Source organism: Mustela lutreola, chromosome 14 (genome assembly GCF_030435805.1).
Source record: "Mustela lutreola isolate mMusLut2 chromosome 14, mMusLut2.pri, whole genome shotgun sequence".
Taxonomy (NCBI): domain Eukaryota; kingdom Metazoa; phylum Chordata; class Mammalia; order Carnivora; family Mustelidae; genus Mustela; species Mustela lutreola.
The window spans coordinates 19,559,358-19,575,450 of NC_081303.1; the positions used below are offsets into that span (position 1 = coordinate 19,559,358).

At 35.3% G+C, this 16,093-nt stretch overlaps 1 protein-coding gene across 13 annotated transcripts in view; it reads left to right on the plus strand.

The window, feature by feature from the left end:
- The window catches only part of SMG7 (SMG7 nonsense mediated mRNA decay factor), a 93,445-nt gene that overhangs the window by 42,979 nt on the left and 34,373 nt on the right, over positions 1-16,093 (plus strand). For 12 of the 13 annotated variants that reach the window (XM_059146837.1, XM_059146844.1, XM_059146842.1 and 9 more), the window contains 3 exons: positions 10,304-10,335; positions 12,620-12,737; positions 14,438-14,570. In XM_059146837.1, coding sequence (XP_059002820.1) covers positions 10,304-10,335; positions 12,620-12,737; positions 14,438-14,570 — 283 coding nt within the window. The remainder of the gene's footprint in view (positions 1-10,303; positions 10,336-12,619; positions 12,738-14,437; positions 14,571-16,093) is intronic. The other variant, XM_059146841.1, reaches the window with a different exon arrangement.

Here is a 16,093-nt window from a genome sequence, read left to right on the forward strand (position 1 = left end):
ATTAACTTGATGACCTTATTTCCATGGGTTTCTTCATCTATGAACTGGGTGTAATAATAGTTCATAATATGGAATAAATAATTTATATAAAGCCTTTAGAACAGTGTCTGACAGTAGTAAGTGCTGTATTGAGTATTGGCTATTTCAGTACCTGGTACATTAAATACATTGGGTATATTTATAGATTTTGATGATTATGTTGTCTCCAAGAATATTGTTTCACGTTGTTAGCTTTCAGTGCATTGTTTATCACTGAATGTTTCAAATTTTATCCTGCCTTTTTTTTTTAAAATATTTTATTTATTTATTTGACAGACAGAGATCACAAGTAGGCAGAGAGGCAGGCAGAGAGAGAGGAGGAAGCAGGCCCCCTGCTGAGCAGAGAGCCCGATGTGGGGCTTGATCTCAGGACCCTGGCTGGGATCATGACCTGAGCCAAAGGCAGATGCCTTAACCCACTGAGCCCCCCAGGCGCCCCTTTATCCTGCTTTTTAATGACTTTTTTATTGCTTGATAGAAGTGCTTAATTTCTCTTATAAAGAAGTGACACGATGTGTTTAATAGTTTGAAAGCTCTGTATTTCTTAACTATTTAATAATGCTATTTTATTATTGAAGACATGATGATTTTTCATTTTTGAATTCTTGGTTCATTCATTGTTTTCATTAATTCCTTCAGCTTAAAGTAAGAATAAAGAGGAACTTATATTGCCAAAATCTTTTACCAAGAGAAAACATTTAAAAACTCTCTCTCTTTATATAGGCATTGGCTATAAACTAGAAGATTAAACTTTAACATTATTGGTCTTAAACAAAATCAGTAGGTCAGTCGAGGTGTAGTAGTTTTTCTTTATGAAATAATCAAGATAGCCAATTATGTACTAATATTTATGAAAGCAGTTACTATAAGACTACACATCTGTTGATTTGATTTCCTGTTTATTATACACTATTTTAAAAAAGTAAATTGTGGGGCACCTAGTGGTCATTCAGTTAAGCGTCCTATTGATTTCAGCTCAGGTCATGATCTCAGGGTTGTGGGATTGAACCCTGTCACTCAGGCTTGGAGCCTACTTAAGATTTCTCTCTCCCCTCCTGCCTGCCCCTCACCCTTCTAACAAGAAAAAAAGAAAAAGAAAAAGAAAATTGTGTAGTGGTGGGGGATAGGGATTTGTCTTCTTGCGAGATGATAATTCTCAGTTTAACCCTCTCACCTGTCTAAATGGATATTTTTGGTACACAGGAAAAAGGAAGGGTTAGTAGGTAATAGTGTATAACCCTAACAAGGTTTTAAATGGTTTATAGATTAAGTCCATCAAAAAATAGCATGGCCTGCGCATAGTAATTTTACTGTTTGTTATGTGACACTGTTTTTTTTTTAATATAGTTCTCTTTGTGATAGGATTACTACATTAATAAAAACATCATTTCTCTGAGGAAACTGTTATTGATGGTTCCCCATATGGGAAAACTATTTGGTTTGGGAACTTGTAGATACTTTACTTCTCATTTTTTGATCAAGTACTCCCTAGAGCAGGAGAGGCAAAGTTTACTGTAAAGGAGCCATATAATAAATATTGGAGGCTTGGTGGGCCATGTGGTCATTGTCTCAACTATTCAGTTCTGCCTTTGTAGCAGAAAGCAGCCATAGACAGTATAAAAATGAAGGGGCTTGACTGTGTTCTAGTAAAATTTATTTATGAAAATGGATTCAGAGTGGAGGAAGGAATTTCACCCACAGGCTGACCACTGTACTAGAATATGAATTTTACTTCGTGTGGTCTTTTTATTAAAAATCTCAGGTAGAATTTATTTTCTAGTTTTAAACAAATCTTTTAATTTAGGCTAGATGACTTAAATGTTAGTGTTTAATTGACAGAATCTGTGTTAGCTTTTTAAGTCATATATTTTTTTTTTTCTAGTTTGAAAGAAGTAGAAATGATTGGACTTTGGAGTCAGGAAGCACTAAGTTTGTACTTAATTGTACCTAATTGCTTTGTGGCTGTGGACACATTACTTCACATTGAAGAACTTAAATTTCCTTGTTTATAGAAGAGGAATAATACTAGATAGATATCTTTAGGTTATTGTGTTTTCCATTTAGCTCTCTTTTCATCAATTCAATTTAGTAAGATTATTTTTGTCATTAATGTGTGCCTTTCAAACTTCAGGAGAGAATTAACAGTGTAGAGATTGAGCATCTCTACTCTTGTCATACTGAGGAATCAAAACTTCTTGAATTTCAGAATGCTTTAACATTTATGTCAAATTGTTTTGTTACATTTTTGTACTTTTGTTAGTCCTTGAATTTTTAGTTTTTCTAAACATTCTTAGATTATGGTATGTAAAAATATAAAGTAAAATTTTGATCTTTGTTTATCAATGGAAGCCTGTCACAGAATTGGCAAGACATGAGACATTATTAGACTTACATTATCTTCTTTTACTGACAGCCTATAGCAGAAGCAGATTATTTGTAAATGGTTCCTATTGTATACTCAATAAAATTTTTTTACAGGAAGTTAGTATCCTCATTAGGCAGATGTTAGCATACTAAAATGATATTTATTCATTTTTATAAGCAAATCTTGCTTGGAATAAGAAAACAACCTTTACACATATGATTGTAAGTATAAGATATCTTGTATATACTTATATGAATTTTTTTCAAAGATTTTATTTATTAATTTGACAGAGATCACAAGTAGGTGGAGAGGCAGGCAGAGAGAGGAGGAAGCAGGCCCCCCCGCTGAGCAGAGAGCGCAACATGGGGCTCAATCCCAGGACCCTAGGATCATGACCTGAGCCAAACGCAGAAGCTTTAACTCACTGAGCCACTCGGTTGCCCCGAAGACAGAGGCTTTAATCCACTGAACCTCCCAGGCGCCCCTACTTATATGAATTTTTTAACCAATATGTGGGAGCACAGTAAATACATTATTTGTAACTTTGCAACTCAGGGACACAATGAAAATGTTGAATCTAGTGAAGGTGCATAATTAGCACTGGCTTTCTCAGTATAAGGTTCATAAATAATACTCCAGGAGGAATTTTGTTTTCTTGGAGGGGTGTGTTGTCTTGACACAGGTAGGATAGAATATATGGCTTTTTATTTTAAGTTTTTATTTTAATCTTAGTTAACATGGGTATATTTAACATGGGTTCAACACTTCTGTACATTATTCAGTGCTCATCATAAGTGTATTCTTAACCACTATCACCCATTATACCCATCCCCCCATCCACCCCCATTCTGATGACTATCAGTTCTCTATAGTTAACATTCTCTTTCTTGGTTTGTCTTGCTCTTTTTCTTTTTTTCTTTGCTCATTTGTTTTGTTTCTTAAATTCTACATGGAAGTGAAATCATATGATATTTGTCTTTCTGTGACTGACTTAGTTTTCATAGGATTGTACTCTCTAGTTCCATCATGTTGTTGCAAATGGTAAGCCTTCATCCTTTTTTATGGTTGAATGATATCCCATTACATATTATATTATACCACATCTTCTTTCTCTACTCACCTATCAGTGGACACCTGGACTACTTCCATAATTTGGCTTTCATAAATAATACTGTAATAAACAGAGAGGTACATGTATCCCTGTGAGTTAGCATTTTTGTATTTTTTGGATAAATACCCAGTAGTGTGATTATTGGATTATAGGGTAGTTCTTTTTTTTAAACTTCTTGAGGAACCTCCATATTGTTTTCCACAGTGAAAATTTTTACATTAAGTTTACGTTACTACTAACAGTGCAGGAGGGCTTCTTTTTCTCCACATTGTTGGCAGCACTTGTTATTTCTTGTATTTTTTATTTTAGTCATTCTGAAACATGTGAAGTAATATCTCATTGTGGTTTTGATTTGCATTTCCCTGAAGAAGCCTAATATTGAGCATCTTTTCATGTGTCTGATGGCCATTTGTATGTCTTCTTTGAAGAAATGTCTGTTCATATATTCTGCCCATTTTTTAATAGGATGATTTGTTTTTTGGGTATTGAGTTGTGTAAGTTCTCTATATATTTTAAATACTAACCCTGTATTAGATATGACATTTGCAAATATCTTCTTCCATTTAGTAGGTTGTCTTTTAGTTTTGTTGATCGTTTGCTTTGCTGTGCAGAAACTTTATTTTGATGGTAGTACCTGTCATTTATTTTTGCTTTTATTTCCCTTGCCTCAGGAGCTATATCTAGATAAACATTGCTGTGGCTGTCAGAGAAACTACTGCCTGTGCCATCTTCTAGGATTTTTATGATTTTAGGTCTTTAATCTGTTTTGAATTCATTTTTGTGTATGGTGTAAGGAAGTGGCCCAGCTTCATTGGTGTTGGTGTTTCCCAACACCATTTGTTGAAGAGAGACTGTCTTTTTCCCATTGTGTGTTCTTTCCTCCTTTGTTGAAGATTAATTGACTGTGATTAATTAATTGTGGGTTTATTTCTTGGTTTTCTATTCTGTTGATTTGTGTCTGTTTTTGTGCCAGTACCATACTATTTTGATTATGGCACCTTTTTAAATCTGGGGTTTTGATAACCTCCAGTCTCGTTTTTCTTTTTCAAGATTTCTTTGGCTATTTGGTGTCTTTTGTGGTTCCATACAAATTTTAGGATTGTTTTAGTTTTATGAAAAATACTGTTGGAATTTGATAGGGATTGCATTAAATCTGTAGAATGCTTTGGGTAATACTTACATTTTAGCAATATTTTTTCTTCCAACCCATGAGCATGAAATGTCTTCCCATTTCTTTGTGTCATCTTCAGTTTCTTTCATTAATGTTTGATAGTTTTCAGAGGACGGGTTTTTCACTGCTTTGGTTAAGTTTATTTGCAGGTATTTTATTATTTTTGGTACAGTTGTAAATGCGATTATTTCCTTAATTTCTCTTTTTGCTGCGTCATTATTAGTGTATAGAGATAAAACAGATTTCCATATATTGATTTTGTATCCTGTATTCTGGGACTTTAATGAGTTCAGTTCTAGTAGTTTTTTGGTGGAGTCTTTAGGGTTTCCTATAAATGGTATCCTGTCATCTGCAAACAATGCAGAAAGTTTTAACTTCTTCCTTACCAATTTGGATGCCTTTTATTTCTTTTTGTTGTCTGATTGCTGTTGGTTGGGACTTTCAGTGCTGTGTTGAATAACAGTGGTGAGAGTGGATATCCTTGTCTTGTTCCTGACCTTAGGGGAAAGGCTCTCATTTTTCCCCCATTGAATATATTGTTCACTGTGGGTTTTTACTTTATGGCCTTTCCTGGTATTGAGATATGTTCCCTCTCAACCTACTTTGTTGAGGGTTTTTATCATGAATGGATGTTGTACTTGTCAGATGCTTTTTCTGCACCTGTTGAAATGATCATATGGTATTTATCCTTTTTCTTATTGATGTGCTGTATCACATTAATTGATTTGTGAATATTGAACCACCCTTGCATCCCAAGAATAAATCTCACTCAATTGTGATGAATGATTTTTTTAATGTGTTGTTGAAAGTGGTTTCGCTAGTATTTTGTTGGCGGATTGTTGCATCTATATTTATGAAAGATACTGGCCTATAGTTCTCTTTTTTTATGTGCCTTTATCTAGTTTTGGTATCAAGAATGAATAGAATGAATGAATTTGGAGGTTTCAAATAGTACAGATTTGGGGAGTTTTCCTTCTTGTATTTTTTGGAATAGTTTGAAAAAAAGATACTAACTTTTCAAACGTTTGGTAGAATTCCCCTGTGAAGCTATTTGGTCCTAGACTTTTGTTTGTTGGGAGTTTTTTTGTTTTTATTATTATTCTTGATTCAGTTTCTTTGCTGGTAATCTCCGTCTGTTTAAAGTTTCTGTTTCTCCCTGCTTCAGTTTTGGTAGGCTATGTGTTTCCAGGAATTACTAAGCATTACTTCTAGGTTCAGTTTTGGCATATAATTTTCCATAATATCTCTTAAAATTGTTTGTATTTCTTTTTTTTTTTTTTTTTTTTTTTTTTTAAAGATGTTTTTTATTTATTTGACAGAGAGAGAGAAATCACAAGCAGGCAGAGAGGCAGGCAGAGAGAGAAAGAGAGGAGGAAGCAGGCTCCCTGCTGAGCAGAGAGCCCGATGCGGGACTCGATCCCAGGACCCTGAGATCATGACCTGAGCCGAAGGCAGCGGCTTAACCACTGAGCCACCCAGGCGCCCAAATTGTTTGTATTTCTGTGGTGTTGGTTGTTACTTCTCTTCTTTCATTAGTGATTTTGTTTGTATGAGTTCTCTCTTTTTTGATGCATCTAGCTAGAGGTTTATCAATTTTATTGATATTCTCAAAGAACCACCTTCTGGTTTTATTGGTCTGTTCTATTGAAGTTTTTAAAATTTCTATATATATTCATTTCTGCTTTAATCTTCATTACTTCCTTCCTTCTGCTGGTTTTGAGTTTTGTTGTTCTTCTAGATCTTGTAAGTGTAAAGTTCGGTTGTTTATTTGAGATTTTTCTTGTTTCTTGAAGTAGGCCTGTATTACTGTAAACGTCCCTCTTAGGACTGCTTTTGCTACAGCCCAAAGATTTTGGACCATTGTATTTTCATTTTTATTTGGCTCCAGGTAATTTTTTAATTTCTTCTTTGATTTCTTGATTGACCCATTCATTGTTTAGTAACATGTTATCTAACTTCCATTTATTTGTGCTCTTTCCAGATTTTTTTCTTATGGTTGTTTTCTAGTTCCATAGCATTGTGGTCAGAAAAGATGCATGGTATGACTTCGATCTTTTTTAATTTGTTGAGATTTGTTTTATCACCTGATACGTGATCTGTTTTAGAAGATGTTCATGTGCACTCGAAAAGAATCTATATTCTGCAATTTTAGGGTGAACTTTTCTGAATATATGTTAAATTCATCTAATCCAGTGGGTCATTCAGAACACTCTTTCCTTGTTGATTTTTTTGGTTGGATGATTTGTCATGTATCAGTGTAAGTGTTAAAGCCCTCTACTATTTTTGTATTACAATTGATTAATTCCTTTATGCTTGCTATTAACTGTTATTGCTATGTATGAGGGTGCTCCCATGTTGGGTGTATAAATAATACACAACTTTGATATCTTGTTGGATTTTCCCTTTTATTATTATATAGTGTCATTATTGTCTGTTGTTACAGTCTTTATTTTAAAAGTCTCTTTTGTCTGATACAAGTATTGCTACCCCGGCTTTCTTTTGACATCCATCTGTATGATAATGTTTCTCCATCCCTGTACTTCCAATCTGCAGGTGTCTTTACGTCTGAAATTAGTCTCTTTCATAGGTGGCATATAGATGGATCTTGTTTCTTTATTTACTCTGTTACCTTGTGTCTTTTGATTGGAGTATTTATTTATATTCAAAGTAGTTACTGATATTTATTGTTGCCATTTTACTTGGTTTTTGGTTGTTGTTGTAATTTTTCTGTGATCCTTCTCTTGCTCTCTTTCATGGTTTACTGGCCTTTTTTTAGTGATATACTTGGATTTTGGATATTACTGGTTTTAGATTTGTGGTTGCTCTTAGGTTTGTATGTAACATCTTCTGCAGGGTATATGATATTCTTTATTAAATTCTATGATCTTAAGAGGTTTTAATGGTATAAGCCAACAAACTTTGTGAAAGTTGTTTGTTTTAATGGCAAAAGTTTAACACCCAAAGCAAACAGTGAAGCTGGGTTATATTGAATAATGGGATTTGAAATGATGTCTTGGTTGAGGATAAAGTATAGGTGTTTATTTATATTGTTTATTTATACTGGCAGTTATCATAACATGCTATTCTCTTGTTTGAAAGCTTAATTTTAAAAATATATTTTTTAAAAGTTAAGAAATGAAAAATTTCACCTTATGTTTTGATGAAACAAATTCACAACTGATACTAGTTAAGTACATACATTTACAGTAAAATTTTAGAATCCCTGAATATTCTCTAGCTTTTATGTCATATTTTGTTTTTAGACATGAAAATCTTGGGATGCCTGGGTGGCTCAGTTGGTTAAGCGTCTGACTTTGGCTCAGCTCATTATTCCAGAGTCCTGGAATGGAGTCCCACTTTGGGCTTCCTGCTCATTGGGGAGTCTGCTTCTCCCTCTGCTCCTCCCCCTGCTCTTGCTCACTATCTCAAATAAATAAAATCTTTAAAAAAGACATGGAGGGGCACCTGGGTGGCTCAGTGGGTTAAGCTTCTGTCTTCAGCCCAGGTCATGATCTCAGGGATCTCAGGGTCCTGGGATCGAGCCCCACATCGGGCGCTCTGCTCAGTGGGGAGCCTCCTTTCTTTTCTCTCTCTGCTAACTGCTCTGCCTGCTTGTGATCTCTCTCCCTCTGTCAAATAAATAAATAAAATCTTAAAAAAAAAAAAGACATGGAAATCTCATAAGTTTATATACATAATCTTTTTATAGTATATGAACATGATGTATCCTCTTTCCTTTCTTCACTTAAAAGATATTTATTGAATGCCTACTCTGTGCTAGGCACATGTACTAATAGGTTGTGATGGTGAGCATTCTTCAAATCTGTGATACGTACTATGTTGAAAGAAATGAGTGCTTTAAGAACAGAAAGTAAGGGGCACCTGGGTGGCTCAGTTGGTTAAGCAACTGCCTTCGGCTTGGGTCATGATCCTGGAGTCCCAGGATTGAGTCCCACATCAGGCCCTCTGCTCATCAGGGACTCGACTTCTCCTTCTGCTCCTCGCCCCTTTCATGTGCTCTCGCTCTCTCGCTCTCTCTCTCTCTCAAATAAATAAAAAATAACAAAAAAATTTTTTAAAAGAACAGAAAGTAAGAGAATCCATCATCTATCAAGTGATTTTTTTTTGAGAAAATAATGTGTCTGACTCAGACCAAGGATGAGTAGTAATTAACCAAAGAGGGCAGGACTCTTCTTTACAAAGACCCTGAATGTGAAGGGAGCAAAGCATTTGCAGAGACCAGAAGTCTAGTAACTGGAGAAGAGAGTAATGGTAGAAGGAGAGTGCAGACTCTAATTTTTAGAGCGCAGGGAACCTTGTAGGACGCTTTAGTAAAGATTATAGTTTTTACCCTAAGAGCAATGGGAAATCATTAAAGTGTCTTATTTGAGCAGTTGGTAAGATCAGATTTGTATTTTTTTTTTCATTAGAGGTGGGGGAAGGGCAGGGGCCGAGCAAGAATCTGAAACAGTCTCTACACCTAGCACAGAGCACAAGGCAGGGCTTGATCCTGTATGACCCTGAGATCATGAACGATTAACCAACTGATCCACCCTGAAGCCCCTCAGATTTATATAAAAGATCCCTCAGATAGCAGCAGACAGAGCAGTATGAAACAGGACAAGAGTAAAATAGAGAAAACAATTTTGGTGGCTTTGCATTAGTCCAGGAAAGAGTTCAGAACTTGAGTGAGAGTAGATGAAGAAGGAGTAAAGGGAAATCAACAGATTCAAGATATATTTAGTGGGTAGAATTCTCTGAAGTTGATAGATTACCAGGGGATTGGAAGAACGTTGTCATGGTGACATCCAGGTGTCTGCCTCTCACAGTGGGAAAGCAGTGATAGATTTGGTAAGGTAGAAACACCAGAAAGAGATCCCATTCCCGCAGGTGGATCAGAAGTTCACTTTGGGAGCTCTTGAAGAATGTGAGAGAAAAGAAGCGGCAGCGAGAGGAGGATAATCTAGGACAGACAGACAGGGGATTTTGAAAAACTTGTGGAAAACTTGGGCATGTTTAAAATACTAAGGGATCACCTAGACAGGGAAGTTTTCAAAATTATTGAAAGAGAGAGGAGATAATTAAAGAAGCAGAAGTCCTTAATAAAGGCCAGAAAGAGCCTACTAAGTGGAATTACTGATCTTAAATAAGAGATGGAGTGCCTCTAGTGTTTGCACTGGAGAAAGGAAGAAGAGGGCTCTGTGGGTTTAGCAGCTGGGCTAGCCTTATGAAGACACCAGAAGTCAATATCTGAGGAGAGTGGGAAATTTGAAATAAGTACAGTGATTAGTGAATTGAGAAACATAGGATTTCCTAGCTGCTTTGAGGGAAATTTTTGTGTTTAATGAATGTCATTTAATGTTATCTTAAAATCAGATTTGGAGGAAAACAGCAAGAATGTGAGCTCCACTCATAGAATTCATGTATACTTTTAAGTAATGGCATCATTGGCCAAGACCTAGGCTACCCTGGATACTAAAGCAGAGACCCTCACATATGGAGGTGCTATACCTCTTTATGTAGTATATGATTTGATTTAACTTTTAACTTTCAGGGTTATTTATGTTGAATAGGCCTAGTTTGTTTCTAATCAATGTTTTTCCCCCCCCTTTTTTAGGCAGGCAGAAGTCCTGAAGGCTGACATGACAGGTATTGGCTCACTCATTTGTTTTTCACACTTATTTTATACCATTAAATTGAGGGAAAGGTGTCATCTTCCCTGTATTACTTGTTGCACTGTCCTAGTTGCCAGAGGAATGATAACTTACTGTTTGCTTTTAATAATTACTGTTTTTGAACTTTGAATTCTTACTTAGATCATCAAGAATTTTGAATAATCTGTGCTATACTGAATTAAATATTAACTAACTTAATGCATATAATCATTTAATTTTTATGAACTGCTTATCATCAATTTAAGACATTAAAAAATGCATATATCATATTAAAAACATCTTAGGGTATTGGGTTCATGTCTTCCTGTTTATATTCCCCAATCTTGAATAGTAATTAGACCTTGAGAAAAAATATTTGTAGGAAAACTACTAAAAGTTCTTGAAATTGAGTGAGCTGCTTTGCCACCTTTCTTTTTTCCCTTGTCTTTTTTGTTTTGAATAAATAACCAAGGTGATTTTGAAAGAATAGCTGGAAGTCACTAGAAGGAGCAGATGATTTTAACTTTCCAAAATTGGGAAATATATGACAATGACTATGTAGTGATCATTGTGCTCTCTGTAGCAGCATATGGTGTCCTAAAATGTAAACATGTGCAAATGGATCTCATTCTTATTTTTGAGAACTTTAGTTCTAAAGTGAAATCCACAAAGAAGAGTTAAACTTTTACAACAGTATTCTGGCCAAAATTTACAATCAAGAAGGGATAGGCTCTAGATGTCTTTTTCTCAACATTGCAGTCTAATGTTAATGTTAATGTTGATCCTATTGTTTTAAGAATTCGTGGTTAATATCATTATCTTCTTGTTCAAGGAAAAGAGGGAAGAAAGCTAAAAGCACTTTTAACAGGTTTACTTAATGTAGTACCTCAGTTCCTCCCATTATTAACATGACTGCCATCGTCTTCCGTACTATGGGTATTAGTGTCAGCTCTAAGCTACTGTATTATGCTTTTGTATTGTCCTGTTAGGCACAATATGCATTATGTGACAAAAATTAGACTTGGAGCAATTTTCAGCTAGCTATACCTTTTACTTTTTCTTAAGTATTGAATACCCTCAGTAAGTAGGCTTAGAGTTTGGCTTTTATAAGGAACATTTGACTGCCCAAGAACATTAACTTGGATATTAAGTAATTTAAATGATAGTCTGTCTGATAGATCAGAGTTAATGATCCCTTATTATCCTTCCCCTGCCATAGTTGAATTGAAACAAGATTGAATAAATCCATAAATCTGTTTATTTAGTCATTAAAAAACTAATTAGGGACCAAGAAGCTGATACTACACCCAGCTTTTTTGTAGCCAGCAAACTCTTTTGAGGATTAATTAAAAAACCGGTTTTATTTGTAGGCTTAAAGAAGAGTAAAAACTGTGTCATTGTGCTGTTGCAAAATATTAAATGTAACCAGAAGCCTAATTGAAATATCTGTTACTAGGTTCTTCTATTGATGCAGCTAACTATCAGTTACTGCACTCCTAAGCCTAGTAACCGGAAAAGCTGAAGTGTCTTGCAGGACTCTGGCAGACAGTATGGCCCAAGCTGGGTATTTCATTTAGTCCTAGCCTGACTTCCTTTCCTCTTGCACCCACTCTCATTTGGCCTCTTGAGCAGTTCAGGCAGTGTCTGCTATGAATTCTTATTTACATGAAAGGGCAAGTATGAATTGCTCACAGAATTTCTTGGCAAGCAATTTACCAATCATTAAAATAACCCTCACTGTTTTGGCTTTATTGGGTTGATACATAGAGAATAGGAATGACAGCAGAGTGTGTAAACAGCTGCTGGATTATGAGCAGAGATGAAGATTCTGTAAGGACAGTTGTGAGAATGATTCAAAATAGAAAAGCTGCTTTGGAGAAAGAAATACAGTTCTGAGAGTAAACAGACCATCTTAGCGGCCCATCATTTTAAATGGGGTGACTTCTGAGGCATATGACTTCCTCTGATATGAATACATAGAAGTCTAAACTAAAGCAAAGAGTACACCATTCATTTTTTTTGCCTTACTCATGTCATGATGTTATTTCAAAGCCAAAAGGCAAATTCAGAAACATTTCGAACCAGATTTAGTCATTAGCCAAAAGGTGAAAGTTATTTGAAAATATAGTAGTATAAAACTTCCGCAACAGTCTGTGGTATCTACCTAAAGCAGATGTTTGCTTTGGGAAATGGAGAGGAAAGGAGTCATTGGTGTGGTATAATGTTAACTATCTCTTTTTTTTTTCTGTCTCTGTTGTTTTGTCTGTTTTGTTACTCAGATTCTAAGCTGGGTCCAGCTGAGGTCTGGACATCCAGACAGGCTCTGCAGGACCTGTACCAGAAAATGCTAGTTACTGATTTGGAATACGCGTTAGACAAGAAAGTAGAACAGGATCTGTAAGTATCATCATTTGGGATGTCCCTGTAAGATCAAGAGTATTACCAAGACTTTAGGATAGAAAGGAACGATTTGGTTATTTTTTCTTAACCTATCAGAGTAAGCGCTTTCAGTGAAAGAAGAAATTCTAATACCTGTAATACTTGTGGGTTTTTGAACCAAATATTTAACCGTTCGTATTACTTCATATAGTCTTGGGTGACAGGAGAAGTGCTTGGATTTGAATGTTTTTAATGTCTTTAGGGCATATCATAAAAACAAATCTCTATATATGTATTTCAGATACTAAGAGACAGTGTTTGGATTCTCTGTGTGTGTTCAGTCCTGCATTTAAGCCATTTAAGCCAGTCCTGCATTTTAAGTCATGGCTTGAAAAATTCAGTAGTGAGCTTTAGATAAATCTCTGGTAAATGTGATTCTATAAATTTCTCCCGAAGAAAAATGTGTTTGCATTGTAAGGGAAGTTCTTCTTTTTATAAAATAAGTAGGTGTTTCCTTTTTTATTTTTTCTTCCCCTAATAAGACTAAAGAAAGATTTTGTATATTTAGGCTATTCCACTTGTTCTTTCTATGAGAGGTGAAATGGCGATGACCAGATTCCCAAGTGAGTAAATAAATGCCTGTTGTGGAAGGCCTTGCCTTATAAATTGGAGCAGGGATATTAGGCTGATGGAAAATTAAAAATCAGTTTAGAATATTTCTATTCAGAAATGGCTATTACCCTAAGTTGTGGTGAAAGTTAGTTTTTCCTATCGTTTATACTTTTCTTAGATATTTTATATTTTTAGGAGTTCTAGTAATAAGAGAGCTTAATCACAGCCACTCAAAATCCATTTCCATGATATTAGAGTCAAGGATAAAATATCATCAGAAATGCTAAGGGAGTGATTGTCCTCATAAACCATTAAAAATACCCAGTGCTCTTGAGTCTCAAAGTTGAGGTTAATAGACCAGGTAGGTTGTAGACCTTTTATCTGTGTTTGCTTCCTTTAATCAAAGCAATTCTAGCTCCATCCTAGTTCCTTTTTTCCCTCCTGTGGTTTCCAAGTTAAGGAATGACTGTATTTCCCCATAACTGAATATAAAATGATTCTCTATATAGCTTGATTAATGAAAGACATTTTATAATGGGATTTTGGCATGCCATATGTCAACATTGTGTTTTTTCCTATTTTAAATAGCCAGAATTGAAATGTCAAAAAATGAACTTATATTTCAAGCTCTCAAGAAAATATTAACCCCAAGAGAAATAAAAGTCTTAAATAGAATTAGAACAGAGTGCTGTGGGAAATAGATTTTATGGAAATAAGAGATAGGACTTAGTATTTTCTAGAAGAATTTTCAAAAAGAATTATTTCTTCACATAATGTATGGCAATTCGTTAATAGCTTACTTTTACTTTGGTCTTGCCACTGTAGTTCTGATTTTGTACTAACTCTAGTAGCTCTAAAAGATTAATAACTGAAGCCACAGTGTGATTATTCGAACATGGGTAAGTGTTTACTAAGGTCAGTTGGATTCTGCTGCATCTGTAGTCTTGCTCAAAGAGGAGCATAAAGTTATTTAAGTAAGTGAATAACTTTAATGCAGGTTTACTGTCTAGTGTGTTATAACAAACAGTTCTTTCTTGTTCTCAGGGGGACCAGTGTCTGCCCAGTGAGTCACTGCTATACCAAATAGAATTACATTTTGTTTTCAGCTGGAATCATGCCTTTAAGAATCAGATCACAACACTACAAGGCCAGGCAAAGAATCGAGCAAACCCGAATCGGAGTGAAGTTCAGGCAAACCTTTCTCTGTTCCTAGAGGCAGCTAGTGGCTTCTATACTCAGGTGAGTTCTGCATTTATACCAATTCTTCTAGAAAAATTGTGAATGTGCTTCGTACATGTCTTGTTGTTCGTATAAACACTTTTTGTTAATACTATGTGGGCCATCCAGGAGTTGATCACCTGTAATCTGACATGAATAAACATATCCCAAATTGTTTACCATAAGACTTTTCAAACAATAAACTTTTGACCAAAAGTTGGTGTTTTGGCTTAAAGATTGGAGGTATAATTGTGTGCGTAGAAAATGGATAATGAGTAGGAACAAACCATGCCTTAGTGATAACAGTAAAGTAATCAGTTATAAGTGGTATTAGAGCAAATGTGAATTTATGAGTATGGGTATAGTCATTATGAAAGTAACAGCTGTGTTGTACCAGGCAAGAAATCATCAAAATTTGTGATACCAAGTGAGTTTTCATAGTATTATGTGTTCAGTAGAATTTATCTGGGGCTTTAAATGCTATTAAACTACTTAAGAAATGGAGTAGATTTTGCTCCATTTTAATAATAAGCCATTATTTATCATCCTCAGAGACTTACCTTGTCCTTGGTTACATCCTGCTATAACTTCTAAGACAGGCAAGGTGAAAGAATAAATTAATCTTCGGGGCACCTCAATGGCTCAGTCAGTTAAGTGTCTGCCTTCAACTCAGGTCATGATCTCAGGGTGTCCCAGCATCGAGCCCGGCATAGGATTCCTGTTCAGAGGGGAGTCTACTTCTCACTGCCTCTCCCCTTCCCCATCATTCATTCTCTCTCAAATAAATAAATAAAATCTTTTTTTAAAAAAGAATAGATCTTCCTGAACGGTGATTTTTCTTTAAGCAGAATCTTGTAGAAACTTCATCTCATCCATTTGCAGTAGCATTCATATTTTATTTAATAAAATGTGTATAAACTCTCATCTTAGAATGATGAGCTGAGGTTTTAAAGATCTTGGACTCATCTTTGGCCATTCTCTCTATGTTGCTTCTTGACCATTGCTACCTGTATTTTGGCTTCATTTTGGTTGTATCATTTCTTTGAAAGAAGGAGAAGAAAAGACTTTGTGTTGGAAATTGTCCCATAGTTAGCCATCATCTTAGGGAGACTATTTGTTTTACTTAGACTAAAACATTCTTCACAGTTCATTATTGAAAGAACTCAAGTATGGTTCTTATTCTCGAAATTTATTTTCAAATTTATGCCAGCTTCTAACAGTAAAAGTCAATGTTTCTGGAGAGAGGGCTTGTAGTATGCTGCTAACTAGTCCTTAAAGTAGATGTTAAAGATAATTCATTCCACAAGTAGCTTTTATTTTATTTTTTTCAGTGGCTGATTTTGAGTTTTTGTTTTGTTTTATTTTGTTTTTATTTTTTATTTTTTTATTAACATATAATATATTATTAGCCCCTGGGGTACAGGTCTGTGAATCGCCAGGTTTACACACTTCACAGCACTCACTATAGCACATACCCTTCCCAATGTCCATAACCCCACCACCCTCTCCCTAGACCCCTCCCCCTGGCAACCCGCAGGTTTGTT